The 13,225-nt window shown below is 35.9% G+C and overlaps 1 protein-coding gene across 2 annotated transcripts in view; it reads left to right on the top strand.

Annotated features, from left to right (window-relative positions):
* RYK (receptor like tyrosine kinase) overlaps nucleotides 1–13,225 on the top strand; it is a 99,102-nt gene that overhangs the window by 71,208 nt on the left and 14,669 nt on the right. For both annotated transcript variants that reach the window (XM_037525965.2, XM_037525966.2), the window contains exon 14: nucleotides 12,822–12,958. In XM_037525965.2, coding sequence (XP_037381862.1) covers nucleotides 12,822–12,958 — 137 coding nt within the window. The remainder of the gene's footprint in view (nucleotides 1–12,821; nucleotides 12,959–13,225) is intronic.

Raw genomic sequence — 13,225 nt, forward strand, 5'->3', positions numbered from 1 at the left:
AGCAGCGGGTGAGACAGGAGAGGTCTGCTGTGCCATGTGGGTTAGCTCCCTGGCCGGCCAGGAATTGAACTTGTGCTGCAGAGGCTGCAGATAGCTTCACAGTGCTGTGCTTAACTCCTTGCACCACCAGGGAGTCCCCTTGCTTTGTTTTTAAATCTAGTAACTGTTACATGGAATTTTTTTATTGACAAATTAGTGCAGTTAGTTTCTACTCAGCCAGTTTATGGAGAGAAGCGGGGACCCGAACCACAGGCCAGCACTATGTGCTCTCTCCTCTGATCCTCACATTAGCCTGATGAAGAAAGCACTGTTTATACTATGATAGGTAAAGACTATTGTCCCAATTTTAAAGGTGAAGATACTGAGCCTTAGGTTATGGTGTTTGATTATCTCTCTTTTCTTAAGTCTCAGAATGACCCGATCATAAAGGCCTATTGTTTTATTTTTTCTAATGTCCTCTTCCAAGTATTGTGACCTGTGTAATTTATAATTCTCCAGATGTCACTCTCTTCCCTTTAATCAATTCCTTGGTGGTTCTTCCCACTCAAGTAGATCATACAGTTGGATCTTTTATACTGAGAGATATGTACTTTCAGAAGTCACATCTACTTGTGGGTATTTTTCAAGCATTTTTATTTGTTTTTAATTTCTGTTATTTTTTATCTGATTTTATTTATTTATTAAGATTTATTTTATTTTTATGCATACAAAACTGGGGTATAGGCCAGAGGTGTGAGGGGTGAGAGGATTCACCAGAGACAGAGTGGGGAACAGAACAGGCAGACTGACTGAAATACACTGCTGAGAGGAGCTGCAGGCGAGTCAGGAGAGGTCTGCTGCACCATGTGGGTTGCTCCCTGGCTGGGGATCGAACTCGTGCTGCAGTGGCTGCAGTTAGGTGAGCTTCATAGGTTGCGTCTTAACCCCTTTTGCTACCAGGGAGACCCTTAATCTGATTTTAAAGGTTAATTTATTTTCCTGTCTTTTGCCTGTTGCACTTTATTATTGTAGCTGATATTTAGAGACTAGGTAATACTTCTACTTAAAATGCCCCCCTTTATGATCATTCAGTGATACCTTTTAGTGTTTGTGTAAGTTCTTCTAGAATAATTTACATCAGGGTTTCAACACTAAGAATCAGGCTTACTATATCTTTATCTTGTATTTTATTTATAATTTGTGGTTACTTTTTTACTTCTAAGTTTACAGATTACAGATTTACTCTTTTATGGATTACTCTTTTTAATACACTGTTTTCCTCAATATAGTTGTGTCCTGTGACTGCTGTAACAAATTACTATAACCTTGGTGACTTAAAACAACAGAGATTTATTCACTCACAGTTCAAGTCTGGAGACTAAATGTTTGGAATCAAGGTGTAGACAGAATCATGCTTCCTTTAGAGGCTTTGAGAAGGAAATCTTTCTTGGCCCTTCCAGCTTCTGATGACTGTTGGCATTCCTTAGCTTGTAGCTGCATCTCTACTCCATGTTCACATCACTTCCCCTGAAAGTGTCTGTCTCTCAAAAATCCTTAAGGATTCCTATGATCATATTTAGAGCACACCTCCATTATCCAGGATAAACTCCTGCTCTTTCAGTCCTCAATTTAATCACATTTGCTATATAAAGTCATATTTACAGGTTTTAGAGACTAGAATGCGGACATACTATACTCACTATACTCAGTAACTGGAATTGTCTAAGATTTCCTTACTGAAAAACTGAAATTCAAACTTGGGTGAGAATGATTTGATAATGATTATAATGTAATCTACTAATTGATTTTTTTCTTTTTTCAGAAGCTAATTAGCTACCTGATATGTTATTCTTTTTACATACCAAGTGTCTTGATAAAATGTGCTTGCTTGTTGTTAATAAACAATTTACTTACATGATTGTTTTGACTTTTTCCCTGGGAATTAAGATCTTTAATTGTGCATCTCTTCAAAATACTTTAAAATTAATTACTCTGAAAAAAGACTTACCTGACACTTGGTATAGATGAGCAGAATAAATGTGAACGATGATGAGAGGGATGTTATATCAGCTCCAAGGAGCGGGTACAGATAACAGTAGGCAGAAACTTGCTTTATATTGCCACAGCCTTTTCCAACCAGAGGCATTGGGTAGTGGATAGGTTCGGTATGAGAAATGTATCCAGATTCTTAGATAACAAATCCTGTGGAATCAGCTTATATAGCCACAGGAAATAGGTCAAATCTGGTTTTTTTGAACTTTGACAATATTATAAAATTCTCTCTAACATTAATGTCTGAAAGTGAAAATTATAAATCAAGCAATGCAAATACTCCAAGCAATGTATTAATGTTTTAACAGTTCTGTAAAAACAATTTGGGCTCGTTTGGGGGAAGAGGGGTGCTTTTTTATGTTTTTTATTTTTCTCAAATCTTTAAAAAATCACCATGAACTTACTGTTGAGCAACTTAACAGGAAAACTAAAAATAATAATCACTTTTAGTCTGTTTTGGCATAAACTTACTTAAAATAAACTTACTTTAGAATGAGATGGTGGGAATACCCATTGATTTACATTTAGCATGGTTCGTTAACTCCTGAAATGTTCAGGTTTTTCTTTTTTATATTCTTATTAGTTCACTTCCTTCAAATATGTATTTTTATTCCCTAAACATCTTTTGCCTTGGAAAATTGAGATTAAAGGAATAGGAAGAACACCCTTATGTATGACTGTGATGTGGCTATTAGTGTAAAAGTTCTGCCTTTCAGCTTTTGGGGACTGAATCTTTTTTGAATTCTTATATTAAAGCACAAATATTAAAGATTGCTTTTAACATTTGTATTAAAAAATGTGTATCCATAATTATTAATTTTTGTTCCCATTTTTCCTGTATGGATGGAATTGGGGGTTTTAAAAGCTACATTTTTTTCTACTTGGTGTTGATAAAATTTATGCAGAATCAAAGAAATGAAGCAAATATACCCTATTCCCAATAGTCTCTACATATGTAAAATGTACATTTTATATATAAATGTAGCACCTAACAACTGTTACTACTGCCATGAGGGGAAATGCTCTTTGTCCTTTAAACAAAACCCTTAACGTTTCTGTATTTCCTTTCAGATAAGAGTTTTATGTGCTTGGGCCTCCCCTGGTGGCGCAGCGGTTGAGCGCTGGGCTGCGAGGCTGCCCGCAGCCTCTGTAGCGCCGGTTCGTTCCCCGGCCGCTGGTGAGGGTCCCACCAAAAAAAAAAAAAAAGGGGGTTTTATATGCTTTGTTTGGAAATACATTAGTGTTTTTAAAAAAAAAAAAATATATATATATATATATATATATTTATATTGCAATCCCTGGGTGAATTTTTCACAATTTTTAGTGGAAGGAGTTACTATTTCAGTATGTCAGGAGTCTTAAGATGTTTAGATCAGTTTTTAACTGTTGAACATAGGAAATATGCACAACCAGATCTGACTAGTCATAAATCTCTAGTATTATTATAAGATATGACATCATCATAGGCATTCTTAGGATTTTCTGGATATTGTTTTTATCCTGTTTTCATCAGATGTAGATACTACCACAGATTTTTTTGTGTGACTTTGTTTTCCTTTAGTTATCTTGATATGTATCTTTGATTTATGTAGTTAATTATAACAGCTAACATAATGCTGCTGTTAAGAAACTACTTTCTGAAAGACTAAATGCAATCAGGAATACACAGTTGAAAGTTTCATTCTTAATGATTTTCTTTACATTGTGTTTAAGAAAGCATTTTCTTGGGAAAAACAAGTCAAGGAAATAATTGCCAAGCTAATCTTATCAGTGTAGTTTATGGCTCTGAAGAGATCCTTTAAGGTATTTGAATAGTTTTTAAGGTGCAGAGCAATTAAAATTTGTTTCTTGCGCTTTTATACTACTTTATGAACATTAAAGATTACTTCAAAAAAGGAGGGAAATCTGTGAAGTTATCCAGGTATTACCTGTGCAGCAGTGGGTGTTTTTTGTTTTTGTGTTGTTTGTTTATTTTGTTTTGTTTTTAGAAAGAGAAAAAAAAAATACTTACATATGTATGGGGAATCTGCATGGCTATAAATTCTAACATCATTGAGGCAAAATAACAGTATTGTCTTAAACTAAGAAATGAGTGGCCTGGGGCTTTAGGACAGAGGAAAGGTAATCACAAGATGAGGAGAGGGTAACTCCCTCGTATTAGGAAGACTAGATACACTATATGAGTAGTTCTTATTACCCCTGTTTATCCACTGCAATGGAAAGCCATTGCTATGACCTGAGTAGATGTGACCAGGAAAAACTTAGATTCATAATATGTCCTTAAAGAGTGGTCTGCTGAACTACCTTGTATCAAAAAGAAAGTTATAGTTAATCAGGAAATGTTTATTTTTTCAAAAGTACAGAAAATTTTTTTTTGGGCCTCCCTGGTGGCGCAGGGGGTTGGGATGCAACCTATGAGGCTGTCCACAGCCTCTGCAGCGCGAGTTTGATCCCGGCCAGCCAGGGAGCTGCTCACATGGTGCAGCAGACCTCTCCGGACTCGTCCTCTGCTCCCCTCAGCAAGCTACTTCGGTCAGTCTGCCTGCTCTGTTCCCCACTCTGTCTCTGGTGAATCCTCTCACTCCCCACACCTCTGGCCTATAACCCAGGTCTTGTATGCATAAATAAATAAATCTTTAAAAAAAATAAAGTACTTTCCTTGGTGCTCCTCCTTGGTGGAGCAAGGGGTTAAGCACCGCACTATGAAGCAATCCACAGCCTCTGCAGCACGAGTTTGATCCCCAGCCAGCCAGGGAGAAACCCACACGGTGAGGCAGACCTCTCCTGTCTCTCTTGTTGCTCCACTCAGCAGTGTATTTCAGTACATCTGCCTGTTCTGTTCCCCGCTCTGTCTCTGGTGGATCCTCTCAGCCCCTGCATCTCTGGCCTGTACCCCAGCTCTTCTATGCATAAATAAATAACTTTTTAAAAAAGTACAGAAACTTTTTTTATTAAATCCTTCATAACTTTAGAATTCACAATTTTTTTTCTATTAGGGTCACAGATTTTATAAATTAACAGTCATCACTTACCTAAATTTACATTCAGAGAAATTGATATAAAGACATTAAGAAAAAGCTAGAGAGGTGAAAGGATCCACTTATACATTAGTTTAGGAAATGAAGATTTAAAGTTGAATAGTCTCAATAGTTCCTCGGAATGAGGAAAAATGGGTTTACTTTGGGAACAGTTAATTTATTTTCAGAAGTGACCACTTGCTGTCTTCTGATCAAGTTGTTAACTTTAATGTATGTTCTGTATTTGGCTTTCCCTCAGAATGGATATTTTCCTCAAAAGACCTGCGGCCATCTTTTTCCTTTCCTTCCTAGTCATATCCTTATCCTGTTTAACATTTCTATCAGAAAACTCCATCATAACTGATGGAGTAATGTCTAAGCAGCTGGTACAGTGAAGGAAAGTGCTATAAATAGTAGGTACTTATGATGGCCTAGTGGGCATCTGATATTGAGTCTTCCCTCTTAATTAATTACAGATTCTAGGACAGATTCACAGTAGAAGTGATCTTTTTTTCAGCCATGTCTGACACTCTGTGCCCAAAGATTGCTGATTTTTGAAGTTTGAGTTAGCAATACAGACTAAATTTAAATTTGATACCTCATGTAATCAGCGCATTTTATATATAGTCATCGTATATCTCAGTACATCTGCTCAGCTGGAATTAGAATACTTACCACAGTGATAAATCTGGAGGAGAATTAAGATTTTTAGGTAATAGTTAACATTGACTAGGAAATTATTAAAGGGACCCTTTAAAGGCCACTTGTATAATTTTATTAATTGGCTCTTAATATTTAAGTTGTAAGGCCTTACAAAAGTAACATAATCCTATAGATGTATATTTCAGTCGTAGTTATTAAAAGGGCCTAGAAAATACGTATCTGAAAAGTTAAAATTCATAGAATAATAAACATTTTAAGAATTGGATATTTAAGAAGGGGTATCTACTAATAAAGCCTGTACCTTGTACATGGTATAGTGTTAGCTTCACAAGAAAACTTATGAAAACTGGTTATTGCTAGAAAATTGAATAAACTCAAGCTTATATAGCCAGGAATATCCCTTTACAATATTTTGATCTTAAGAGTGAACTCTTAAATGAAGTTGATAAAGAGAAATCCAGACTCCTTCCCCTAGACTTCAGAACTTCTGTTCATCACTTTACCTTTCCTTTTCAACTTCATATTTTCTACTGTATGCTTGCTTATATTCATTACTGTCAATCTGAAATTCCAATTACGTCCACACATTCTAGGTCCTTTCATAATTTTTGATGATCTTTTTATCTCCAGATAATTATATCTATATGCCTTATATTTTTATGCGTAATTCATTTTTCACAGAATGGGTGATGGAAACTCTGCCTTTTTCTTAGCAGGTATTTCATAGTTACTGGATTGATGTTGATGTACATATACATACATTTTGGGTCATTTATTTTAAGAACATTCTTAGCCAGCAGTGTTAATGTTATCCTTGGAGAGCTGTGTACTTGACTATAAAAGAATCCTGAATAGCCTCAAACTGTTCTCTTCTATTTCCATGCTGAATCCTCGCACTTCTTCTAGTCTCACTCCCACAGACTTCATTTCAGAGATCCCATCTGTTCTTGTGACGACAGTTGTTATAATTATGAATAAATGACTCATTAATTAACCTTTGTGGTCTGAGGCCTCTCTTAACTGTTAAATATAATGTGTAATTGTCTACTGCTTTTCTGTCCAGGGCCTGTGTTTCTGAAAACTTCAGTGTAGTCTTCATTCCATACTTTTTTCAGTTCTACTGTGCAAAATAAATGTTAAGTGAATATGCAGTACAATTGAGGACAGCAGATAGAATATCTGGTTTTGGGGGAAAACATTATTGAGTTTATAAGAAGCATGTTGAGTGCATATACTAATGGGTGAGATGTGTGGAAGCATAATATTAGAAATTGGACATCAACTCCTTAAAAGTGTTGATTGAATAAACAGAGTGTTTGATCCCAGAAGTAGTGAATATGTAGAGAAAAGAAAGTCAAAGGATGAATACAGGGGATGTTTATTTTTAGTGAGAAAAGAAAGATGAACAAAGGAATAAAACAGAAAGGTAAGAAGAAAATCCAGAGAATTCTGTCTTAGAAGCCAAGAAAAGAAATAATTTAAAGAGGTTGTAGTCTATATCTGTGGTGGTCAGAAAGGATCAGGAAATCATTGAGAACTTTGAATAAGCAAAAAAATCATTAAAGTGAGATGTGACTGTCAAGGACTCTGTAGTAGGTGAGAAAATGCGGGCAATAAATAGATTACACTTTGAAGAAATTTAGCTATGAGGAGGAATGGAATGATCATAGCCTGATGGAATAGCAAGATCGAGAGTCTCTATTTTATTATATTTTTATTTTTGCTTTATTTTATTTGTTTGGTTTGGTTTTTAGACCAAGCTTGTTTTGCTATTTGAAAATCAAAAGTGACATTTACTGTATTAACATACTAATAAAGAAAAAATATATGATCATCTAAAGAGATGCAGAAAAATTATTAGGAAAAAATCCAGATTCCTCCTAACAAAAATTCTTAGCAGTCTAGGAATAGAAAAGAACTTCCCCAATCTGTAAAGGACATCTTAAAAAAAAAAACAAAAACAACCACCTATAGATAACACATTTAATGCTGAAAGACTGAACTTTTCTAATAACAGGAACAAGACTAGGGAACCCATCCATTTCTTCTCATCAGTGCTGTATTTGAGGTTCTAGCCAATGCACTAAGCCAAGAAAAGGAAATTGCAAGAAAAAATATAATAAATAAAAATAAAATTTTACTGTTATGACATGACCACCTGTGAAGAAAAGCCAGTGTGATACACAGAGTAGCTAGTGGAACTAACCCATGAATTTAGAAAGAAGACACCAGATCAATGTAAAACACTAATAATAAAAAATTAGAAATTACATTTTAAAAAATCAGAAGACATGAAATTATTTGGCATAAATCTGACAAAATGTAGAAGACCTATACAATGAAAACTATAGAACATTTTTTTTAAAGATTTCTTTATTTATGCATACAAGAGCTGGGGTACAGGCCAGAGATGCTGGGGGTGAGAGGATTCACCAGAGACAGAGTGGGGAACAGAACAGGCAGACTGACTGAAATACACTGCTGAGGGGAGCAGCAGGTGAGATAGAAGAGGTCTGCCTTGCCATGTGGGTTGCTTCCTGGCATGCCGGGGATTGAACTCATGCTGCAGAGGCTGCGGACTGCTTTATAGTGTGGTGCTTAACCCCTTGCACCAGCAGGGAGGTCCCTATAGAACATTCTTGAGAGAAATTAAAGACCTGTACAAATGCAGAGGTATACCTTGTTCAGAATACTCATATTAAGATGTTCTTTTCCAAGTTAATACATAGATTCAGCATAGTTTTAATGAAAATCTTTGTAGGCTTTTGATTTTTTTTTTTTTTTTTTTTTTTTTTTGGTAGAAACAGATTGCCTCTAAAACTCACATGGAAATACAAAGGACCTACAGAATGGCAAAAACAGCTTTGGCAAACGGTAGATTTCTAGTACAAACAGAAACGTCTAGCCATAGAACACCTGATTGTGCTTTTACTGTGGTCCAGTGAGATCATTTTGAATGGACACAGTTCTTTAATCATCAACATACATTATACTATGCTCAACATTGCAGTATAAATTCCTGAATTAACAGTGGAAATAACCTTAATTGACCCACCATTAGTTATTATTACACTAAAAAGTAAAAATATATATATACTTTTTTGACAAGTCACATCACTGTGTGTTGTTAGTGAAAAAAAAGTGTTTTATATCCTTTATATTAAGATGCTATAAAATATTGGACTGTCAGAAAAGTCATGACCTTTTTTTCATGCTTTCTTTGCAAAAATGCATATGACTTTTCTGACAACTCAGTAACATGAGTTGGGAGACGGAGAATAAGATGAATAGAAGAACATCATTATTCTGTAAAGGTTCTTTAATTGAACTTAGCAGCAACCTTTCATGAAACTGGGGAAAAAACCTTGACCTTTTCATTGCCCCCTTTCCAAAGATGTCAAACAAAAGGTAATTATAGAATAAGTCAGTCTATTTTACATGGTTCAGTTATCAGAAAACTTTAGAGAGCAAATTTTCCATAAATCATCCTGGTGTTATTTGGTCTTGCATTTTTTTTTTAATGTGGGTAAGCTAATGTGTAATTAATCACTTTTGTTGACTTTGAAGGAAATGAAGCTATAGTGGACCCTTTGACCTTTTTTGATGTCTATTAGTGTTATAACATGTAATATGAGAATCTTAAATGCTTAAGCAATAATATAGACAAATGATGTGAAATAAGTAATTCAAGTCTGTTTATACATGTAGTTGTTATGGTATCTGATGATACTGCTGGTCTCAGATACCACCAATATTTCTCTGAAAGTTTTATAGTCAGTTGTTAGAATGTAGATCCTCCTGTTGCCAATTCCCTTTGTTTCTTCTTCCAAAATCAAGTTTGGGTTGATTGTTCCTTCTCCACAACTGTTGCCACAACCATTGAATTGTAGCAGACCTAGCTGGGTCATATGGTGAAGAAGGACTGTGAAACCCTACCAACACATTTCCCCTCTTGGGCTCTGTTCCTTCTATGAGTGAACTAAACTACCTTCCCTTTAGAAGTTGGGCACTATTTTAAAAATAAAGCATTACATTTACTAATGACTGTCACTATTAAGTTCAAATAGAAATAGATTTTAAGTTGGAGGTAAGATAAAAAATTTGACTTATTAATTTGATATCATTTTTCCATTTTTAAGCAGAATAGAACATTTTTCTTAATCTAGAAGGTTCAGTGGGCTCTGTCCCTGGAAATTTTACACTGTGTATATCTAATCTAATCCAATCTAATCTAATTTATTTTTTTTCCTGCTCTTCCCCTCCTCCCAAAGCTCAGATCTTTTTTTTTTTTGTAATTTTATTTTTATATTCCCCATACAATTGCAACCCCCTTATTTTGACCCCAACCCTCCTTTCCCCACCCCCCACCCCCAGTGTGTGTCTCTGGTTCATAGTTGTTTGTTGATTTTTTTTCTTTCTTATAGTTATTCTTTTTCCTGGTCCCTTATTTAGGTTTTCTAGATTCCTGCTATGAGTGAGACCATCCGGTATTTTTCTTTTTCTTTCTGGCTTATTTCGCTGAGTATGATCCCTTCCAGCGCCATCCATGTTGCTGCAAACTGCATGTGTTTATCTTTTTTGTTGCCAAAGCTCAGATCTTAAGAGTGAGCATTGCTCTACCCTAATGGCCACTATTAATGAAAAAGATACAAAGTTCCAGAAGATTGAACTCTCTGGTTTCAGTAATGCTGTCCTTAAAATGAGTTGTAAAATGTTCGCCTCTGTTTTCTGCTCGCTTGTATGTTGAATAGTGCCCCTTCCCCTCAAATACAGGTTGAAGTTCTAATTCCATTACCTCAGAATTTGACCTTATTTGGAAATAGGGTCATTGCAGATATAATGTTAAGAGGAAGTAATACTTCCTCTTAACTATGGTGGATCTTTTTTTTTTTTTATATAGAGGCATGTTTTATTTATTTATTTGTTTGTTTGTTTGTTTTGTTTATACAAGCACTGGGTATAGTCAGAAGCGCAGGAGGGTGAGAGAATTCACCAGAGCCAGAGCGGGGAGCAGAGCAGGCAGAAGGACTGAAGTACAGTGCTGAGGGGAGCAGCGGACATGGCAGGAGAGGTCTGCGCGCCATGTGGGACCCTCCTCCGGTGGCCGGGGAGCAGCCGGGGATCGAACTGGCACCGCTGAGACCGCGGGCAGCTTCGCAACCCAGCGCTCAACCGCTGCGCCACCGGGGAGGCCCACTATGGTGGATCTCAATTCAACTTGACGGTAGCTTGATAAAGGCACAGACACATAAGGGGATAATGCCTGTGCAAACAGAAGCAGAGACAAGTTCTACAGTTGCAAATGAAGGAATACTACAAATTGTCAGCAAACTATCAGAAAGTACAAAAAGGCAAGGACGGTTTCTCCTGTATATTTCAGAGGGAACTAGCCTTGCTCACACCTTGATTTAGAATTCTAGACTCCTGAACTGTAAGACAATAAATATTGTTGTGTAAGTCACCTCATTTGTGAGACATTCTTAGTAAACGAACACAGATTTGTGTTGTTTCTTTCTTTCAAGTTTGATAGAATTCATCCAGTTTTCTTTGTGGAAAGATTTTAATCTAGGCTTCACATGCCAGTAGTTCTGAGGTTGAAAAACCTCTTCTAAGGTTTACAGTGTGCACCTTTTACTTTCAAATAATATTTTGTCACTTCATGTTTAACATAAACAGTTTATAATATATTTCCACTCTCCCCATTCCATCCTTTATGTGGACATACTTTTGACTTCTGTTTGTACTATGAATACCATTATTGTTGTTGCTTTTGCTTTAAACACTCGATTAAGAAAATTCTAAAATGAGGAAAAAAATAGTTGTTAATCGTATTTTCAGTACCCATATTTTTTGTATGAATCCAGATTTCCACCTGTTGTTTTCCCTTTCCACAAGAACTATTTTCATATGTTTTACAGTGAAGGTCTGCCAGTGACATCTTCTGTCAGCTTTTGTTGAAAAACTCTGTATTTTGTCTTTGGTTTGGTATAGAGTTGACCATTGACAAATTTTAAAATGTTCTAAAAGGCACTATTCCATTTTTAATTTGCACTAATACAAGACTTTAAAAAATCTGTATGTTTTAAGGAGTATTTTTGGATTTTATTATTGAAAACAGTTTTGGGGGTTTTTTTGACTAGTGTTTTTCCATTTTTTCCTTCACTTGTTAAAAAAATTTTGGAGCTTCTCTAAATCTCAGTTTCTTACTCTGTAAAATTGAACTACCTATGATTCTCACAGGTTTGATGTGAAAAATAAATAAAGGAGGCAGAATACCTAGAACTCGTAGGGACACATAAACATGAAACAGGGTACATGGGAATCTCCTCATCCAGCTTCAGCTGTTCTGACTTCAGGGTGCACTCACGTGAGCAGATCAGTGGGAGTCCCTGCTCCGAGTTCTTCCCAGCCACTGGTGGCAGCTCTCTATACACATTGCCTGCCCTTCCCTCACTCCCTGGGCCAGACTTGGTCAAAATGTGGAGTCCCCGGGGGGACCATTGATGTGCATTATTGACACTGGTTATGATTTCTGCTCCTACCAATAGTTCACATATTGATTTTTAAAAAATCTGATCTTATACTTAAGCAATTTTGGAAGGTATTTTTTTAGGATATTTGCACCTTTAAGTTATTTGAACATAGTAAAAATCCATGACATTATATATTATATAATTTGCATGTTTCATTTATTCAGGATGCTCTTCCTTCCAATTAGGCTAAAGTTATTTTCATTTTCCACATCACAGTAACACAGGCTAACTGTAATATTTAAAGTAACAAATTTTCATACCAAGAAAATCTTAAAACATAATTAACAGTTTGGATGGTAAGGTTTGTAATCAATAGTAAAAACATTTCTTTCCATTGAATCTAATTACCTTAGAGTATTCAGTAATGATAAGCACATTAAAGAATGCATTAATTAATAATTAATGTTCTTTTCTGTCTCAGCAAGAGGAACTGACTGAGTTTGGTAGACTTGTTTAGATACCTAATGTTTTGCTTTCCTTAGAAGTTGGTTCATCTGCTGTTTGGGGTCCATACCTGGCCACAGGCAGCAGCACTCTGACATCTCTTTTAAATGTCTCCTCGTGTTGCTTTTCTCAGTGGGCCTTTGGAGTGACGCTGTGGGAGCTCATGACTCTGGGCCAAACACCCTATGTGGACATCGACCCTTTTGAGATGGCTGCATACCTGAAAGATGGTTACCGAATAGCCCAGCCAATCAATTGTCCTGATGAGTTGTAAGTTTTCCTGAGCTTGATGACATGGGTTCATTCCATTTACGGTAATGGAATAAAAGAAAAATAGCAGGTGTCCATATTCATACAGAGACTTCACTTTTGAGAATAATGATTCTTTGGATTTGAATTAGAGTCTTGCAGAGAACCACAGTCAACCAGACTTATTCACTCTTTAATGAATTTGACAGTAGGACTTTTTGCAGCTGCTGTTGTAGTATTTAATCTAATCCAAGAGACTAATGTACATGGTGAAAAAACTCTGAATAC

Source organism: Talpa occidentalis, unplaced genomic scaffold, assembly GCF_014898055.3.
Source record: "Talpa occidentalis isolate TD23 unplaced genomic scaffold, MPIMG_talOcc4v2.1 talOcc4.4, whole genome shotgun sequence".
Taxonomy (NCBI): Eukaryota; Metazoa; Chordata; class Mammalia; order Eulipotyphla; family Talpidae; genus Talpa; species Talpa occidentalis.